The sequence below is a fragment of the Malaclemys terrapin genome, chromosome 17 (assembly GCF_027887155.1).
Source record: "Malaclemys terrapin pileata isolate rMalTer1 chromosome 17, rMalTer1.hap1, whole genome shotgun sequence".
Lineage (NCBI taxonomy): Eukaryota > Metazoa > Chordata > Testudines > Emydidae > Malaclemys > Malaclemys terrapin.
In genome coordinates this window covers 14,231,688-14,250,539 of record NC_071521.1, presented here as the reverse complement: position 1 = coordinate 14,250,539, position 18,852 = coordinate 14,231,688, and the positions used below count along the sequence as shown (strand labels likewise).

At 44.6% G+C, this 18,852-nt stretch overlaps 1 protein-coding gene across 7 annotated transcripts in view; it reads left to right on the top strand.

Moving 5' to 3' along the window:
- The window catches only part of LOC128825375 (collagen alpha-1(XXVII) chain B-like), a 230,647-nt gene that overhangs the window by 67,217 nt on the left and 144,578 nt on the right, over window positions 1-18,852 (top strand). For all 7 annotated transcript variants that reach the window (XM_054007835.1, XM_054007836.1, XM_054007842.1 and 4 more), the window contains 4 exons: window positions 380-433; window positions 5,222-5,266; window positions 8,248-8,301; window positions 9,593-9,637. In XM_054007835.1, the coding sequence (XP_053863810.1) occupies window positions 380-433; window positions 5,222-5,266; window positions 8,248-8,301; window positions 9,593-9,637 (198 nt within the window). The remainder of the gene's footprint in view (window positions 1-379; window positions 434-5,221; window positions 5,267-8,247; window positions 8,302-9,592; window positions 9,638-18,852) is intronic.

The following is an 18,852-nucleotide window of genomic DNA, read 5'->3' as shown; positions in this document are numbered from 1 at the left end:
GATGATGTTAAAGGATATTATACATGAATCCAATCAAAGAAGTTTGGCAGAGCTTTCCCCCTAGTAAAACAGTTCCATATGCCAGAGATATGGATGCAGCCTTACACCTTCTCTTAGCCTCCTTGTTCCAAACTATCTGCAGGTTTCTGTGGAGGGGTGGGAAAACAGCAATGCTTGCTTTATGCCTAGATCCTGTTGAGTTGGCTTCTGTAGCTTTTTCTTCTTCTTCAATTTATTCCTCTTCCTTTTTTAATCTAATTTTTCTTTCTCTTTATAAATCTGAAACAAGTTCATTCGCAACCCCCCACCCCCAAGGTGAAGCAGCTAAAATCTAATAGGCTGTAGCACTAACCTCATCTTTGTGTGCTTTTCTTTTAAGGGTGAACGCGGACCAGATGGGAGCCCAGGTGCCAAAGGTTATCCTGGCAGGCAGGTGCAGTAAATCTTACCGTGCTGTGCACAGAGTAGGGATTTGGGTATGCAGGTAGATATAAGCATACCCCACTAAATACGGTGCTTATGGCTTGGAATGTGTTGGTTTATTTTTGTTTGTTTTTCCCCCCTTAGAATAAATAATGTGGTCCTTTTTGATTTGTTAGTGAACATTCAGGTTCTTAGAAATCGTTCTGTTCCTTGTGATCGTTGTCTTTTAAAAACAAAAGCACACTCATTTGACAAATTGATGTGATCCCTGCAGAACCTGTTCCATATAGCTTCACTTTCTCCTTCTAGACCTTATCTTTGGAACTATGCTCACTATGGCCCAGGTTGTTCTCTGCAGCTCCCTGAGTGTGCCAGTGGGGAGACAGCAAGGAGCCGCCATGCCCTTTCCTTCTACCCCTGCACAAGAGCCAGGTGCAATGGCAGATGCAGGAACAAGTCTTCTCCGTGGTCCCTGGAGTGCAAGACATCTCCCTGTCCACTTTGCAATGCATTTCACCCCAGGAATGGCCCAAGCGGAGGAGGCTTTTACCCCTTCATTCAAAGGGAAGGAGTGTGGCATCTTTAACAATATTCGTCCTTCCAAGTGTCAGTCGGGCACTGGAGTTACATACATGTTAGAAAAATGAACAGAGAACCTGGCTAGCTGAACATCCCTTCCCTCAGTTGCTCAACTTTCACTCTCTTAGCTCATGGGATGCCGTCATTTTAATCCGTTCTTCGGTCATCACAGTGTCTTCTGTGGTGGGCAGGATCTGAACTTGCAAGATAAAAACAAGGAAAATCTGACCATGTTTCTTCAGATCTACTTTGTTAATCATAAAGAGATGAGAAGAGGGCATATGCCCATATCCTACCTACCTGCTGTTTGCAGATCACTTTTAATACCTAATATCAAATAGGAGAAAAACCTAAGACAGAAGTCTAATGAAAATAAAAGATAGTGATTAAAGCCAGCAGCAAACTCTACCTATGAAGCGTTGTCCGCTCAGCCTTTTCCTAGAGGGACTATGGAAACAGGGTCAATCTGTTTTTGAAGATCCCTTGAGGAAGTGACTACTAGCTAGTCCCTCATATCCTACTGTACAGCACTAGAGGACAATGATTAGCCATAGGAAACTCACCCATGCTACCTGATCCATAGCCCTCCACCTCCAGCATATTTACAGCCTGCCAAAGCTGAGCCACAATATACACCTCTACCCCGATATAAGGCGACCCGATGTAACATGAATTCAGATATAACGCGGTAAAGCAGTGCTCCGGGGGGCGGGGCTGCGCACGCCGGTCGATCAAAGCCAGGTCGATATAACGCGGTTTCACCTATAACGCGGTAAGATTTTTTTGGCTCCCGAGGACAGCGTTATTTCGAGGTAGAGGTGTAATCGCTAAACACAGTGGGTGCAGCTGGATATAGTTCTCTAGCAACGTGTCCCTGCAATTTATGGTGAAAAACAAGTTCCCGCCACTATGCTGTAGTGTGATCACCAATGTTGCCAATCATTTAAAACCTGTAAGATGGCATCCAAGACACACGTCTTGCCCAGGCTTAAAATAGAAAATCTGCTCTTTGTGTCATCAAGATCCCGTCTCTACAGCGTATGAAATCTGAGAGTTGGGTCAGTAGTATGTCCCCTGCAGAACCTACTGACTCTCTCCCAAAGATTCCCAGTAGCTGGCTTTATCCAAGTACTGGTAAATCTTCCAGCTCCCCCACAGACACGCTCGCTGGACATTGTATCATAGAGCGTGGCAGTGGATGTGAACAATGGAGGAAAATTCTTCCAGTCTCTCCTACATCTTGTATCCAAATGCATCTAATGGAGACTTCCATTTACCTGGCCTAATAAAAATTCCATAGAGAGACACTATGAACCTGTTTGGCTTATCCTAGCAGTTCCTTTACAGGCATGAACGCTATAGATTCACAGGCTACGGTGGGGATAATCCAAGAGCAGGAGTGCCAAATGTCTCTCGGACCAGGTGGGCCAGCACTCCACATCAGTTTACTTTTGCACGCCAATCTTGTCCCGCTGTGAGCTGCAGTAAGCAAACAGTCCTGCAGCACAGTAGAATGTGTAGGCGGAGCTGACTGCAAAGAGGAATAGACTAAAGAGACAGAAGAAAACTGACTCTCTGGCCTTTATCCTCTGAAAAATGTGCCAGAAGCCCTTTATGTGTGCAAGATGTTGCAGAGGGAAATAGACCAGGCTCAGGCACTTTATTTACTAACTGCTCTAGAATGATGCATGCTCTAGAATGATGCATGCTCTAGAATGCCTGGAATGAATGTAGAGAATATGCCCAGGGGCATGAGGCTCCAGCTGGGACTGTCAGCTGATCCTCCATCGCCATGGCCCTGGTCCTGCAAAATTTTATTCACACAAGGTCAGTCACCAAGATTTTCAAAACTGAGCGCTTTAGAGCCAGGCTCCCAAGTCTGTATTTAGAAACCTAAAGAAGAGTCTGATTTTTCAAGAGCGCGGAGCAGCTGGCAGCGCCTCCTGCTGATTTGTAGAATTAGTCCCGTGAGTTAGGGTTTGCAGGATTGGGTCCAGAATGAGTCACACTCTGGTCATACAGGTCTGAACATAGCCATGTATCTCAAGGGGAAAAATCCCATGTAAACACTAGAAAATGCAATTATTAGTGTTGTCTCGTGGTTCGTCACCATACTGAGTTTAATGTTAGACATTGTACCTAGCCCTACTGGGGGTATGTCTACTCTGGAACTGCAACATGTAATTACCCACACTAGCTCTGATTCAACTAGTGTACTAAAAATAGAAGTGTAGCCATGGTGCTGGGAGCAGTGCGACAGGTTAGCTGCCCCGAGCGCAGTCCCAATCCAAGACCCTAGCTACAAGAGCTGCCCCTCCTGCCGCTCGTACTGCCATGGCTACGCTTCTATTTTTAGTGGGTATGTCTACCTGAGATGGAAATTACACTTTCCAGCTCTAATGTAGATATACACTGGTAGGCTTGTACTGTGTGATCACTTTCATATGACTCCAAACAGATGCAGAGTTGTTAGTCTATTAATAATAAGCTAGTACAGATATCAGATGAAACTTTCTGCATTCACACATCTTAAGAGTGAATATGAACAACCGAGGGTCCATTTAGCATATTCCAGAATACAGTACTGATAGCATTCTAGAGATACCCAAGTCTGTGAATCTCAGGTGTAATGTACAGACTAATGCACTGGAGAATACAACCAGTAGGAGAGACAGAGGTATTTTTATGAACCTAAATGTGAATGTTACATTCCCGCCCTTTGCAAGGCTCATGAGAGACTTGTACACCAGAACATCATGTGAGAGCATCTGTTCATCAGTCCAAACAACATAACAACCATTTGAGCTATGGTGAACTGACAAGGTTAGGGGATGCTGTTTAATGGGTTCACAGGGTCTTACTCCCAATCGCATATGCTCTATAAAGTATTTGTCCCCAGGTACATAGAAAACAAAAGTACTTTTAAAATGCAGTTATTGTCAAGAAAGTGACTCTGAAAAATGGCACCACCTTATTCAAGGGATCTAAATCTTGTGTGTTTTCAGTCAGTTCTCCCTATCTCCCTACTGACTAAAATTTTACTATTTGTTACTTCTGTCAGCTGTGCTGGCTCTGCAGTGCTATGGGAGAGGGAGCTTGGCTCTATTTTGCTTCGCGCATCACAGGCAGAATTGTTAACAATGTTCCGATGGCAGAAATCTTCTACTGGCGACTATGTGTGAGCCAGAAAGAGCACGGCTTGACTTTCAGATCCCAGGTTGAATATGCAGAGCTGCCAGTTGAAGAAAAAATAAACGTGTCCTTGTTACTGGTAAACTAGATAAATTTGGTCTGGAAGCTGGTGAAAGGCAATAAACATGGATGCTCGTTATTATGCAATTTTTATAGGGCCTCTTTTCAGAGTAGAGCCCGGCTTAAGGGATGGGCAATGGGTACAGAAATACAATGAGATGTATTTTGAATTCTTTCCCAGCTTCCAATGCTCTGGATAGAACCTGCCCAGTGTAACTAATTTTACAGATGTCATAAGGCTGATCCTCCTTCACTTGAAGCCCAATGGGAGTTTTAGTAGTGACTTCAAAAGGAGCATGAATGGGCTAGAAAAGTGGGTGAATTGATTACAAGTCTTTCCACTATTGAAAGTAAAGAGGGTCATTCACGACTTGGAGTTCAAAAATTTAAAATACCTTTTTAACCATATACTGCAACTGTAGGCCTGATCCATAGGCTGCTGAAGCCAGTGGGAGTCTTTCCATTGTTTTCAATAGGTTTTGGATCGGGCCCCATCTAGATTCCCCTCCCAGGAATTAAAGTATGTTTGACAATGCAATCAGCGGCCTTCTTGTCTGTATGGTTCATTGACGCACACTCAATCCCACCTTCTGATGAGTGCCACTGTCTACATGGTGTCGCTTTACATTGCAACTAGCATTTGATTGCAATTTACTAGCATCCCACTATGTTAACCTCTCCAGTCTTATGACCAGAAATCGCCATTCTAGTTCCAGTGTTCTGGGTCTCCGAGAGTGAGCGCCTGTGTTTTAGAAGATTCCCGTTTTGCAGAGTCATCAATTCACAACAATTAGGGATTTGTTCCTCCTCTCCCCACCACCTCCCATTCTCCCATATTGATACCCCTTGGGATAGTTGTGAAATCATCTGAACCATCCTGGGATAGTGCTGTAAATATGGCACTGCTCGTTAGGATTTATATTAAAGCCTCTCCACATTTGTCTTTGTTTTTTCTCTTGTGTTTCAGGGTTTACCAGGACCAATAGGTGAAGCTGGTCCAAAAGGCAGTCGGGTAAGTGAGCCATTTTTTACCTTGTCTTTCTCTTTCCTCTCTCCCCCGTTCCATCCCCCAGTGTCTGTCGCTCCTTGTGATCAACTTTGCAACCCTAATATAAGGGTCTTATTTTTATTACATAGAGCTCATTAATTAACTGATGCATCATTAAATCCCCAATTGGTTTAAAACTGTACCAAAGCCAATGGAGCAACTGTGCTGCAAAGTTAACCCTTTCAAAGCTCAAAGAATTGGAGAGGAAACAAAGAAATCCAAATCTCAAAGGATTGGTCTCCCTACAACTTCGGTCTCGGTGAGGCCTCTCTAGCTTCGTCAAACACGCTGGTTCAGCCACTCCAAATACTTTGAAGAGGGGTTGTTCCAGACATAGGCTGGTCCTGAGTTTTATAAGCAGAGAAATTTGGAATTGATTTTACATCTTTGTGCATAACAACAAGCCAACATCTTGAAGCCATATGCAAATGAGAATGTTAATATCCCTGCTTGGGTTTGCTCATCAGCTGGAGCTCTGGGGATTCCCGCTGGCTGAAGGATGAGTTAAGAATTAAAACTGCATTTAATCACCTTCTGCTCTTCAAATACAATTAGAAATCCATAGTGATCCTCTGAGCCAATAAAAATGCTCCTCTCCTGACCATGTGGTCCTTTCTCCATGAACAGTAAATGCAACCAGCTGTCTTCCATCACTCGAAAAATTGCAAGCAATAAACAAAAGCTGACTCCATAGCTAACTTTATTCCTGTGGTAGGGAAAGGGGTGGGAGGAAGGATCAGCTGCTTAGTGTACTACGGTAGACACAGATCTGTGATAGCACAGCTTACTTCTCTCTATTTCTGATGCACCCATTTAACTAGAATAACCAGGATCTTTTGCTAGAGAATTGTATGACTTATGCTACAGTAGGAATTCAGCATTCATACGGGTATTTACGGTGTTCAATCCAGGATAAGACCCTTGAAAATTATCATTCGTTTGCTACTCCTAAATGTCTAGGACTGAGATTAAAGCCACTTAGGAGAATTGGACCTCTAATTTCCATTACAATTAATGGGAACTTAGTCTTGATGTTTCTTAGCCCAGATATCGACTATTTTATGGCTGAAAGAGCCTGAATTGTTCACCACTTCAGGCCCTCCTTCCCCCACTGCTTTTTCATGGGAAATATGGGGAGATGTGAAGGTGGCTGCTTTGTGACTCAGGATGAGAGGATGAACAGTGAGTTGGATGGCTGGGCTCTGTCTGTGTGGTTGTATCATCTCACAGCGAGTACTAACTAGTTGAAATACTGAAGTGCTGTGGGATAGTGATCTGATGGGCTCCCAGAGAGTCTGAGGCTTATTGAGATGGGCCAGCGGATAGATTTGGGGAGTGGGAAGGAGGAGGGATGGGAGAAGTTCAGTGTCAGTGTTTGAATTTTGTTCTATGGCGACACAAGTTTTAGGAAATCATTGTGGTGGCTACCTGTTAAAATTTACTTCTGCTTGATGCTATGCAGTTGACAGAAAGAGTCCTGTGCAAAGGAGCAATGCACAAGGTAACGTTTTGTTTTAATCACTGCGTTCAGCAAATTAAGCACGAGTCTCCAGGTACTGCAAGTGAAAGGACATATAGCATTTATGCAGCGGCTTTTGCCCAGGCAGGAGCCCAGAGCACAGAAGAAATATTGCAGAACTGAATATCTGACTATCGCTACTGAGCTGAGATGGAGCAGCTTTTACAATACACTGGGGTTTAATGAGGAAGAGGAGACTCTACTGATCAAAGTTAGATAGCGGAGGAAACGTAGGCATGTAGAAGGCCGAGCCATTGGGCATTAGCTATTAGGAAGCTTAATGCAGACACAGATCAGCATGCAAAGGCCTCTGCAATTTCAGAGTGGAACCATGGTGCTTGAGGGGAGGGCAAGGAGTCTGCTGAAAGGCTCATGGAGGTATTTGGCATGGTGGGCCTGGTATTTGTAAGTGATCTGGCTAGAATCTGCACCACAAGGTGCCCTACAGAGCGTGAGAGACAGGATCCAGCAGGAAGAGGAGGGAGCAGATGTTGATAAATCGAAGAGGGTTCAGAGAAGAGCCATGAGAACGATTAAAGGATTAGAAAACTTGCCTTACAGTGATAGAGGCAAGGAGCTCAATCCGTTTACCTTAACAAGGAGAAGATTAAGGGTTGACTTAATTACAGTCTATAAAGCACCTACATGGAGGACAAACATTTAATAATGGGCTCTACAATCTAGCTGAGAAAGGTATAACGTGATCTCATGGCTGGAAGTGGAAGCTAGACAAATTCCGACAGGAAAGAAGGTGTAAATTTGAAATCCTGAGAGTAATTAACCGTTGGAACAAGGGTTGCAGTGGAATCTCCATCACTGACCATTTTTAAATCAAGATTGGATGTTTTTCTAAAAGATCTGCTCTAGGCATGATTTAGGGGCAGTTCTGTGGCCTGTGTTATACAGGCGGTCAGACTAGATGATCACAATGGGCTTCTGAGCTTGGAATCTATGAATCTAGGAAGGGAAGGATGAGCTTCAGGGACTCTGCGGGGAGAGGAGGAAAGGAGGACCAGGTATGAGGCTGACAGGAGGAGAAACAGAATGAGAAACCTTCAGGGGGACCAGGCCCTCCCATAGAGATCTCTGTTTGACATAGCATACAAATGACCGTGGTTGTAACTCTTGCTAACCTGAAACCCAGCTCCATTTCTCTCAGGTACAATCAGAGCCAGCCCAGGTAATGGTCCATCCAGCTGGCTTCTTCCTGCATGGAGTCCTCATGATCCCTGGTGTGAGGGTATGTGCCCTTGGACTACATCGTGGAAGCCAGCACCATGCAGTCCATGGGCATATACACTTGCCTCAAGGTTTATCTCATCACGGCTGCCATAGACCAGCGCTGGAGGACGTTCTTCTGTTCAGACAAGATGGAATAACTGCTGAAGGGAAATGTATTTGACTTCTTGTTTCTTCTTTCTCTTAGGGGTATATTGGTCTCCCAGGATTATTTGGGCTGCCAGGGCCTGATGGAGAACGAGTGAGTATTTAGTGAGGAAAACCCTGGCCTTCTGTCTCTAGAATATCCATCACCCAATTTCTTCTATACCTATTGCAACCTTTTCTGGACATGACTCTGTGGTCTACTCCCTCACTTTGCGTGCTCTTAAAAGAACAGGCAAGAATGCCTAATACTGAGACAGAGAGATGGTTATCCTCTTCAGCATGCTCCTTGCCTTGTGTAGGAGAGATGGTTATCCTCTTCAGCATGCTCCTTGCCTTGTGTGGGAGATGGACCTTTGTGCAGTACGTTAATGAGCAGCACAGGAAACTGGGTTCCAGGAAGGTGACCCATTGCTATTCATAAAGTAGAGGGGAGTGTTCAGGTGGATTATATTTTCCATTATTGACATGATTATTTTTTTTCTTTTGGTCCATTTCAATGGAAGAAAAGCAAATGCTTAAGGGAAAAATCCTTCCTTCAGCCTGGGACAAATGTTTTTCCAAATTAACTAATGGATTTTGAGTGCCGAACTGGAAACGCCTTCAAGGAGCCCGATTCTCAGACGGCAGCTGCTTGTCCCTTTTTTTGCAGTTGGGCTCCTTTCAGATATCTCCAGATGGGCAAGCTAAAGTTGAGGCATCCAGTGTGACTGGTCACTTTTGAAAATCCCTGTCCCCTCACCCCATCTTTTCCCTTACAGCTTCCATACTTTCCAAACCTTTGATTCTGATCTGAGTCACACAGGACCTTCCTTTCCTCTCTTCTCTTCTAACCCAAGCCCTTTTAAAAACAGTGCCCTTTCACTTCCTTACCATCCACACAGTAAAGGGCCCACTCCCCCCCCCAACCAGATCGCCTAAGGATGAAAATTGATTCTTGTTTTCACTCCACCTGATTGGCACATACAGACTCCAGAAACAAGAGAAACTCCTTGAGCGTGTGTGTGCTTGCATGGGAGGGACTCTAATGCTCCGGAGGGGCTGATTTAATGCTCATAGAACTAAATAAGAAACATAAACAGAAGCTCTCTAGTGAGTGTCTTGGCTGAAGCCTTCATTTGATTCCAGGCCAGTAGCTTAATTACTGCTAAGCACAGCCTTAGCCTGCTGCCCCTGGGTGTGGACGGTGCTTCTCTCTGCACTGTGGGGAGGTTATAGTGAATGGGTTAAGGTTAATTCTCTTCCCACTCTCCCTTGCTCTCACAGCTGATTACAAATAGCCAACATCTTGATTTCTCCACAATGCCGCAGTTATTAGCCTATTTTTTATTTGTTTGTTTTCCCATTCAGACCTATTTTTTTTTTTCTCTGTGTGTTTTTCCTTACAGGGTATCCCTGGAGTTCCTGGGAAGAGGGGCAAGATGGGTAGGCCGGTAAAGTTTTTCCTCGTCTATTATGCAGACTTTGTTGAATGAAACTGGAAACATAATACTTCCTGCTGCCTGGTTCTTTTCTGTAACTTCTGGTGGGAGCTAAATGGGGAGATCAAAGATCTCCTGATACCTTTCCAGCTCTCTTGCTTGTACCCCCCCGTTCAGACAATGCCATATACACAAGTGCATTTTGTATCGCAACAAATTCTGTCCATGAAATTCTTTATGGAGTTAATCAGCTCCATTGTTTTATTGTTATGAAGGGATAATAGCTCTGGGTGGAGGGGAAGTTTGAGATCTAGATGAGAGAGAGAAGAAATATTTTCAGGAGAGTAGATGAAGTCTAGAGTTGCAAGAAGGGTGTTCCAGATGGCAGGCACGGCCTAAGACAAGGCTCTTGCACTACTACTGGCCAAATTGTGTAGCAGGGACAGTGGAGAAAAGTGCGAGATGAACGGGGGAAGCAGAGATGGGAGGAAAGGTAAGACTCATGGGACGGTATCCTGAAATGAATGTGGAGCAGATGAAGTTGTTTGAAAGCACAGGGACTGGGTGAGTTGGTGTAATGACTCTTCCCCGTATGTGAGAGAAAGCCGGCAGCTGTGTTCTGCCCAGTCTGGAGAGCTGACGCTAGGGGAGTTCCATTAGCCCATTTGCTCCTGCTTACTTTTGGCTGTGATCTGTCGTGCATCCCTTTGTAGTGGATATGTTCCCACTTTCCCATATCTGCTCTCCAGCACTGTTATGCCATCACTTGGCCCTTTTCTGCTCTCTCCCCTGCCTGTGTTTGCCTTGCCAGGTCTGTTACGCTGTTGGCAGATGTACACGTGGTGTCATTCTAGCCCTCTGACAATCCATGAGCAGGCTTGTTCTTACATTCTTGTATTCAGTGCCTTGTGTTTCACCTAATGTACGTTTCTGCTCTGTGCCCCTGTCACTGTCATGCTTCCTTGTAAATTGTCCCTTTACCCACGTGCAGAAAAATCCACCACTCCCCCTCCCTCCTCCTTGCATGTGAACATGTGCTTTCTAGGAGTCCCACGCCTACCACTTGCTGCTGTTCTCACAATAAAAGCTATGCAAACATCCTGACAATTCTACATTCATCCCTGTTAACTGTTCATCTCTTGGAGGGGGCAAGGGGTAGAAAAAAATTGCCAAATTTTCCTATAGTTTCGTAGAACCTTAGTTACATCAAAAACCACTATGATGAATAACTGCAAAGAATCAGTTGAAACTCTGACTCATTGACCAGAATAAAATAAACAAGGCAACCGTCGTTAGGTACAGGGATCTGGTCAGGGTTTCTGGGCTCTGATGTGTTTCCACATACAGTGTGCTGTACGCTCAACACATTCCAGCTGTTTGGGTTGTTTTGTTTTGGTTTTTTTTTTTGGGGGGGGGGGTGTTTTGGTGATCTTCCACATGGAAGTCTTTGCCTAATGGTCACTGTTACAAACACAATGTTCCCCTGAGGGCTGCGGGATTCTCTCTCGCAAATGCGTATGCGCTTAGGCTGTGATTTTTTCAAAGGCCATAGGGGAGTTAAGTACTGAAGCCCTACTGAGCTGAGTACCTCATTCTTAGACTTCTGGTGAAACCTCCAGCCCCATTCCCATGATGGGATATCGGGGATTTATCAGAAATCTTGAACGTTCTGTTCTGTTCCAGTTCTAATGCTGCACTCTTTGCTGCAGGATCCCCAGGCCCAGATCCTCAAAAGCAGTTCGTCGGAGTTAGGCACCTAAATATCCTCTCAGGCTCTGAGCCTGAGTACTTTCCAGGCTTGCATTAAGGATTGCTAATGATTATCTACTTCCATAGCATTGTGAGACACAGAGAGGCTAAATGACTTGCCCAAGGTTACAGACAAATTGCTGGTAGAGCTGAGAATAGAACTCTGGCTGCCGCTCCAGTGCCTTATCTACTAGGCCGGGCTGCCCTTCAGCATATCTGCACTGTCAGTGGGCCCTCTTCAATTTTGTCCATTGCTTCCCTGGTCTGGTAGGTTCTCTGTAGCTGTGCTTGTACTGTCTGTTTGGGTTGCTTGTCATTGCAGTACTGGACCTCTATAGATTAAGTGCGGGAAGTTTTGTATGTTACACTGTGAGCCTCCCAGGATGATGTAAGTGTGTAAAGATTAAAATAGACAAACTGGACATGAGTCAGGTTTTGAAACCATTCCAGGGGAGTTGAGCTGTGTGGAGCTGTAAGGAACATGGTGAATCTGTCCAGAAAACAGCCATTCAGCTGTCTCTTCCTCCTCCTACTGCACTCCTCCTACCGTGCATCAGAAACACACTAGATGAGTGTACTTAGAAAGTGTGTGGGCAGCAAGGAGTGCCGTAGCACAGGAGAGGAGGTCTGGGGCATTGTGCGGGGAGAGTTACTATTAAAATACCATGTACTAGGAAGACAGGAATAACATGACTCTGTAATGTCTTGAGGACGGCTGCCTTTTGTAGAGGCAGGCTGGAGCCTGGGAACCCAAGTGGCTGTTACTAAACCTTCATCCTTGCCAATGCACTGACTAAGAGTGAGGGGGGTTTTATGGTGCTCAGATGGGCAACTGGCCATGAGGCCCTGGCAAGAGAAAGAAGGGGGTGAAATTGTAACTTTATTGGCCCGAGGGTGGAATGCGCACAGTTCCAGATGCACAAAGGAAGTAGGGGCAGAGTGAGAGCTAAAAGGCTTTGGCTTTATCTTTGTTTGAGCGAGGGGCAAGCTGGCCAGAACTCATCTTCACAAGGGAGATGTCGTTGGTCAGGGTGGAGCAGGCAGTCTGTGTAATATCTTTGCCTAGAGGAGTCTATGGCTCTCCACCTTTCCCAGGCGCTGGTAGGAATCTCTCACTGTGTGGGATAGAGATGTCTCATCTTTGGAAGGAAGTCTGTGGGTTTTCAAGGAGAGTGAGAACAGTCTGAGGTTCTCTGATACCAAGAAAACAAAAGAAACGCAGGAGGCTCCACCTTCTACCAGGGAGATGTAGTGGCTCATGAGAGAGTTGGCTTTTAGATTACTATACAGTAATCAGAGTGATTGTGACATGTGGACACTGTAGGAGTTCACTAAATATATCTTGAAACCTGTGCATGGCAGAGAACACTGAATTGCACCTGAAAGCACCTGAGTTCCATTTTCAGAAGCAGCTTTGGCACTTCAACCCCTGAGCCTCTTTGGGTGTCATGCAGGAAGCTTATGCAGAAACCCATAGCTTGAAGTGAGGTTGATGAGAGGTTCTGAGAGATAGAAAATGAGTTATCTGATTCATGGAGATGAGAAGTGAATTACAAACTGTTTGAGGCAGATTATTAATCAGAAAGGGACAAGCAGTCTTGTACGTAAAGAAGGACCTAAAAGCGACAGAAAGAAATAGGCTATAGTGCTTATGAGTCAAAATTGTAGACAAAGGATGTGCACTATTAATGGCAGTTACGGTATCTGATAAGAATGAAGAGCAGGGTAAGATGAGAGGAAAATTAAAAGATCTTCCAAAGAATAATGGCATAAATTGAAGCTCATTTAAGGGTACCAGTTTTGTATGGATTTGGTATGATTTAGATCAGGACAATTTTAAATAATTGTAGCCTTGGTTCATATGGCATTGATGTCACTTGATGCTTGAAATTTTGCTGTTTAAATGCACGTGGCGTTTGAAGTAAAAAATCACTTCAGGTGCAATTCCCAATTCAAAACTCTGCAATAATTCACCCAATTCATGATCTTTAACTCTTATTAAGAATGCCTTCCTGATTTACTCATCGCCTCTCTCACAATGTTTGTCAGTGATTTGTGGCATTCACATTCCTGTGGTGGTCTTGGACTTGGGTGTCCTTTATAAGCAAACAGTTTACATACACAGTTAAGCAAAGCTCACATTTATGTTCAGGTAGTCCAGTCCAGTAGGAGATAAGGAATCTAGCAACCTTGAGATGGAAAAGACCTGTTACCTTCTTCTGTCTACCTTCTTCCCTAGCTGTATCATGGCTGCATATTTCCTTTCAGCATATCTAGTGGCCTGTTAGTTACAAGGTATCTATCTCAAATGATGGCGCCTTCAGCACCTCTCTTGAGAGACCATCTCACAGTCTAACAGGATCTTGGATTCTGCAGGGGCTGGTCTTTCACTCATGAAGGGCACAAGCTGGATTTTTTTTTACTTGTTTATGTATTTATTTTATTTTGACACAGATAACAGAGGGCAGGAAACAAATCCCCATGAAGTGATGGGTTAAACAAGTGTGCAAGTGAGTGTTATGGGGGAGATTTTTCTACTGACATCTCCGTTCCAAAAGGTTCCAAGTTCAGTTCAGAGAATCGCTGAACAGTTAATAGATTTGTCTGTAGTTTATTTTGATGTAGCCAAACATTTGATATGCTCTTTCACTCTGAGACCCTGTTGCAGTCGCTGTTCCTTGTTGGCATAGCAGATGTGCTAGGTGCTGTACAAATGTAATGAAAGAACAATCCTTGCTCCAAGGAGCTCACGTATGAAAAGACTCAATCAGTGGATGAGATAAATTATTGTGATTGGGAGGCCAAGGTAAGAGTAAAGTGAGAACATTATCAGTAAGGTAAACAGAGGTCTCAGCTCCCCACCTGCCTACCCATTACCTACTCATCTGGTAATGTTTTGTAGAAGCTTTCCCCGTCCCTATTATTTTCTTTGCTCTTGTGTAGCTTGTGTGTTTGGCAAGTGATAAGCAGCTGTGTTCTGCCAGCTGTTAACAGATTGCATGTTGGGAGAGTACTTGTAATGCAACGTGCCAGCTAACCTTCAAAGGGGGGAGGCTTATCAACAGTGCAGCCCCATCATCCCACTTACAAAATCTTTGGCAAGTTCCAGCGTGATGACCAAAGTGCTGCTCCCAGTGGATAATTTGACAGGTGGCTTGGATTATACAACTACCGTGTAAAGAAAAAGGAATCAAACCCAATCTTCACGGTCTGTTAGACTGGTGCCATGTACCCTAAGGATGAGCATTGGTGGGAGCCTGTCAGCACAAGCTATGGGGAAACAGCACAGTCCAGTGGCTGGGATACTGGACTGGCAGTCAGGAGATGTGGGTTCTAATCCACTCTCTGACGTGTTGTGTGACTTTGGGGAAAGTCACTTTCCCCCTGTGTGGCTGAGTTTCCCTGTGTGTGAAATGGGGATAATTATATCTCCTTTCCTTTGTAAAGTGCTTTAAGATCAATGGGTGGAAAATGCTACGTAGGTGCAAAGTATTATTATATTAAGATACAGTGCATACGTACAAGCTGCCAGTTCTCCGGCAATCCCATGGAAGTGGCCTCACGGTGCAACATTGTGGCAAGCTGCAGAATCCGGCATCCGTTTTGCATGAGCTGACCGCAGTTTAGGCCTGCGTGCTGGCCAACTCTCCGCTTGTAATATGATGGTGCCCTTCTTGCCAGGGTGTTTTTCATGTCTGCTGTGTTTATAATTCAGTACAAAGAAAGTTAATATTTTAATTGTCTGCAGTAAGCATCATGGCACAGTGGATTTTTTTTTTCTCCCCACCCCTTAGGTCAGGAGGAAACAATGCATCAACTGTGGGGCCCAAGCATTCACCACTCCCTGCTGACCACCTAATAACCGGTGCCATCTGCCTCCCTTCCTAAATGGAAAGATGTTGCTGTGTTTGACACACCAGATAATGAGAAGCAGGACATCTCAGGCTCTTTTTTGTTAGGAAGGGTTAGTTTTACAGCACAAGATGAAGGAAAGTTGGCAAGTCTGAGTACTGAGTGGTGAACATAAGTGGACACAGTCATGCCAAGTTACATAGTCTCTCCTGTTGCTCATACAAACAGTGGTGGGACACTTCTCACCGTGTGTCTGGAAGGGCAGGGAATGATTATGAAAATAAATATAATTCATCCCAGTGAAGACTAGGGCCTGAACCAACCTCTCTTCCCCACTTGGGTCCGTACTCATCTGCAGCCGGGTCCAAACACCACAGCTCTTCTATGTCTTCAGAATGAGATCCATGCAAGCCCTAACTTTGGGAAGGTTTTGGATCTAGACTGTAGCTCAGACCATCTGTTTTTTAGCAGCCTAATAAATCATGAGGCCATGAAGGGCCTGACACTGCACCGGGAGACTCCATTCAGTGGAGCTCCATTTGGGTGCAGGGAGTCTGCCCACGTGGAACTTCTTGCAGGATCCTAAGAACCTGCTGCTGCCCACATTGAAATGAATGGGATTTTTGCCATTGGCCTTACTGGCTTCAGTATCAGGCCCAAAGCACTCTCATATAAAGTGTGTGAACATAATGGCTCCCATTGACCAACAAGGGTTTCAGCCCATGTATCTGTTCCATTATCCCATCGCTGCAATCTAGTTAGCAACAGAGACCCAGGGAGGAGCGGGGAGAAAAGACATCTTAAAAAAAAAAAAAATAACCCAGACTCTACTTTAAAAAATATTTTAGTTAAAAAATAATAAAGAAATGTTTTAAATACTTACAGGCTTAAGCTCTGCAGATTTCCAGCCGGCTGTAGAGTGTTTTATTATGTTGATCCAGCAGCTATTGCTTTCAAAATAAAAAGTGAGGGGAATGGAAATGTACCTTTTTTTTTAAGAAATGCAAAAGCAGTTTGAGATCCCAAATGATAGAATAAGGTATATTCTAAACCCCCCAATCTTTGCTCATCAGCTCCTCCTCCCCCATTCACCTGCCAAGCCTCAAGGCTGGGACTGGGTATTCACCCTAAAGAGTTGCTTAAATAGCTCAACCTTTGAACCACCATTTTTAGCATCGCTCCATAATCTAGGAAGTCATTTAAACACAGTCTGTCATCCTCAGTCTTGCATCCATGGATCCTTTCTCGCAGACAGCGACCAATTGAAGTCAATGGACTCTGCACAGAGTGAGGGTCAATGGTCTGGTGTACACTTAAACCTTAGGTTGACCTAGCTGTATCACTGAGGCTGCGAAAAATTTCATGCTGTGTGTGATGTAGTTAGATCGACCTACCCCACTCTGCAGGCGCAGCTAGGTCAACGGACGAGTTCTTTCATTGACTTAGCTACCACCTGTCGAGGGGGCGGATTTATTGCTTGCATTGCTGAAGCAAGTGTCTACACTATATAGGGTAGCTGCAACTGTGCTGCTGTAGCCCGTGTAGTGTAGACCTACGCTATGCCTACAGGTAATTTTGCAGGATCACAGCTATGGTTTGTCCAGTTACTGTGGGTAGTGGGAGGAGAAAAAGTGTTCTACAACTGACCCTAAAAATGCCTTCACCCACTGAGACCTCGTCTACACTAGCCCTTTTTGGAGAAGTCTTGTACCATTCATTGGTACTGCGGTACTAGCAGTGATGGTAACTGTAGTGTAGACCGGCTGTTGGTGTTCATCAGCAATTTTAACACCATGACATCTAGCCCTCTTCTGAGCAGTGGTAAAACCAGTGGTGTCCTGTACTACTCTGAACTTGGGTGCATTCAAGATCCAATGTCATGGCTCCACCCTGTCTTCAGAGTGGGCCAAGCTAAAACTGCCCAATCTGTGCAAGCCCAGACTTTGGGAAGGTTTGGATCTAGTCTCTGCAGCTCAGGCTGTCTCGGCTTTAAGCAGCCTAATAAATAGCAGTGTCACTAAGAGCCTGATGCTGCAAGGCCTTTGGCTTTGGCAGACCCCCTGCTGACTTCAGTGGGGCTCCTTTTGGGTGATGGGGGTCTGCCCATGTGGAACTTCTTGCAGGATTGGGGCTAGCTGCCACTGGTGCAATGATGGACGGCTTCCCCCAGAGGCTTAGTATGTAGACAGTTCCAGAAACGTATTCGCTAGGACACGGTTTCTAACCTGTATGTAACGTGGTTTGATGCCAGTGCAAAGTTATGCTACAGCCTAGCTTGGCTTCCTTTTTGTGCTTTAGCTGCCTCTGTGGTTAAACAAGATTGCTTGCCCTACTTCAATGAGACCTAGAGCAGAGCATTTTCCTGACTGGGAGGACAGAGTCTCAGATCTGAGCCCCCGGTCCTAGCTAGCAAGCTATGAAGGACGACATGATTTTCAAAGATTTTGTTTTGAATAAGGGTGGTACAGCACCTAACATAGTGAGACACCAGTCCCTCACCCTGGGTCTCCCAAGCCCAGCAGGGTCAGGCTTCTTCAGGAACTGGATATAGTAAAGTAGGAGGCTCCCGGGGAACACAAAGGGGTTTCAGGAATTGGTGCTCATGATTTGTGCTGTTGGTCTTTCAGGAGCTGTCGTTGTCTGTTGGAGGTGTAACCTCTTTAATGTCACTTTGCTTGTTGGCCAAATAAGTCTCTCTTTTAAAAGTAATTTCTTCTGTTACTGGTGGTAGCGCTTTAGATGGTTCAGACTGGACATATTTCAAAAACTGAATTTACTTTTCACCGCTTCTCTGGTTTCTTTACTTTCTGCTTCTGCCTCAATTTGGACAGTAAAATTGGGCTCTTAATTGTCACTTCTCTCTGGGTCTGTTTCACCATCGTGAAACACTGGCCTCAGCCTGGAGTGACACACTGGTCTCTTTCTAGTTAGTTTCACTTTCCAGTTTTAAAGATAATGTGTTTGGGTTTCCCATATCCATCTAGCTAGGTACTTACATGGCTTCTATCACTGATATCTGATGCCTCACAAGCATTTATTATGTATTCCCTAAACACTCCTGTGAGGTAGGAAAGAATTATTATGCCTATAATCTCTTTTAATTCATGGGGAACTGAGGCACTAAGAGATGAAGTGATTTACCCAAGGTCATCTGGGGAGTTCCTGGTAGAACTGGGAACTCTGAACCCAGATCTCTTGGGTACCAGTCTGGTGCCTTCCTTCCTGCAGGTAGATGTTTACTCATTGATCAAACAAAAACCTGAACTGATTTAAATTTAAATTAAAAAAAAAAAAAGTGAAAACATTCTTGCAAATTTAAAAGGTTTTTTCAAAAATGTAAAATTTGGGTCTACATTACTCTACAATGATCCTTAAGAAGAAAACAGCATAATTTGGATACCTTGGTTAGTAACTGATTAGGATGCTTGGAAGAGAAGTTGCAGAGGAATATAAGGTAATTAAGGTCTCTGTAGTGCCCATCACCCTAGGGTCTAAGCTGTCGATTAGGGCTCCAACAAAATGAAAAAAGTCCTATGCAGCAAAGCATGGATCAGAAGGAGTGAAAAATCAGAGGCCAAAACTTCAAAGAAGCCCAAGTGAACTTCAATGGGATTTCAGTCCTCCAG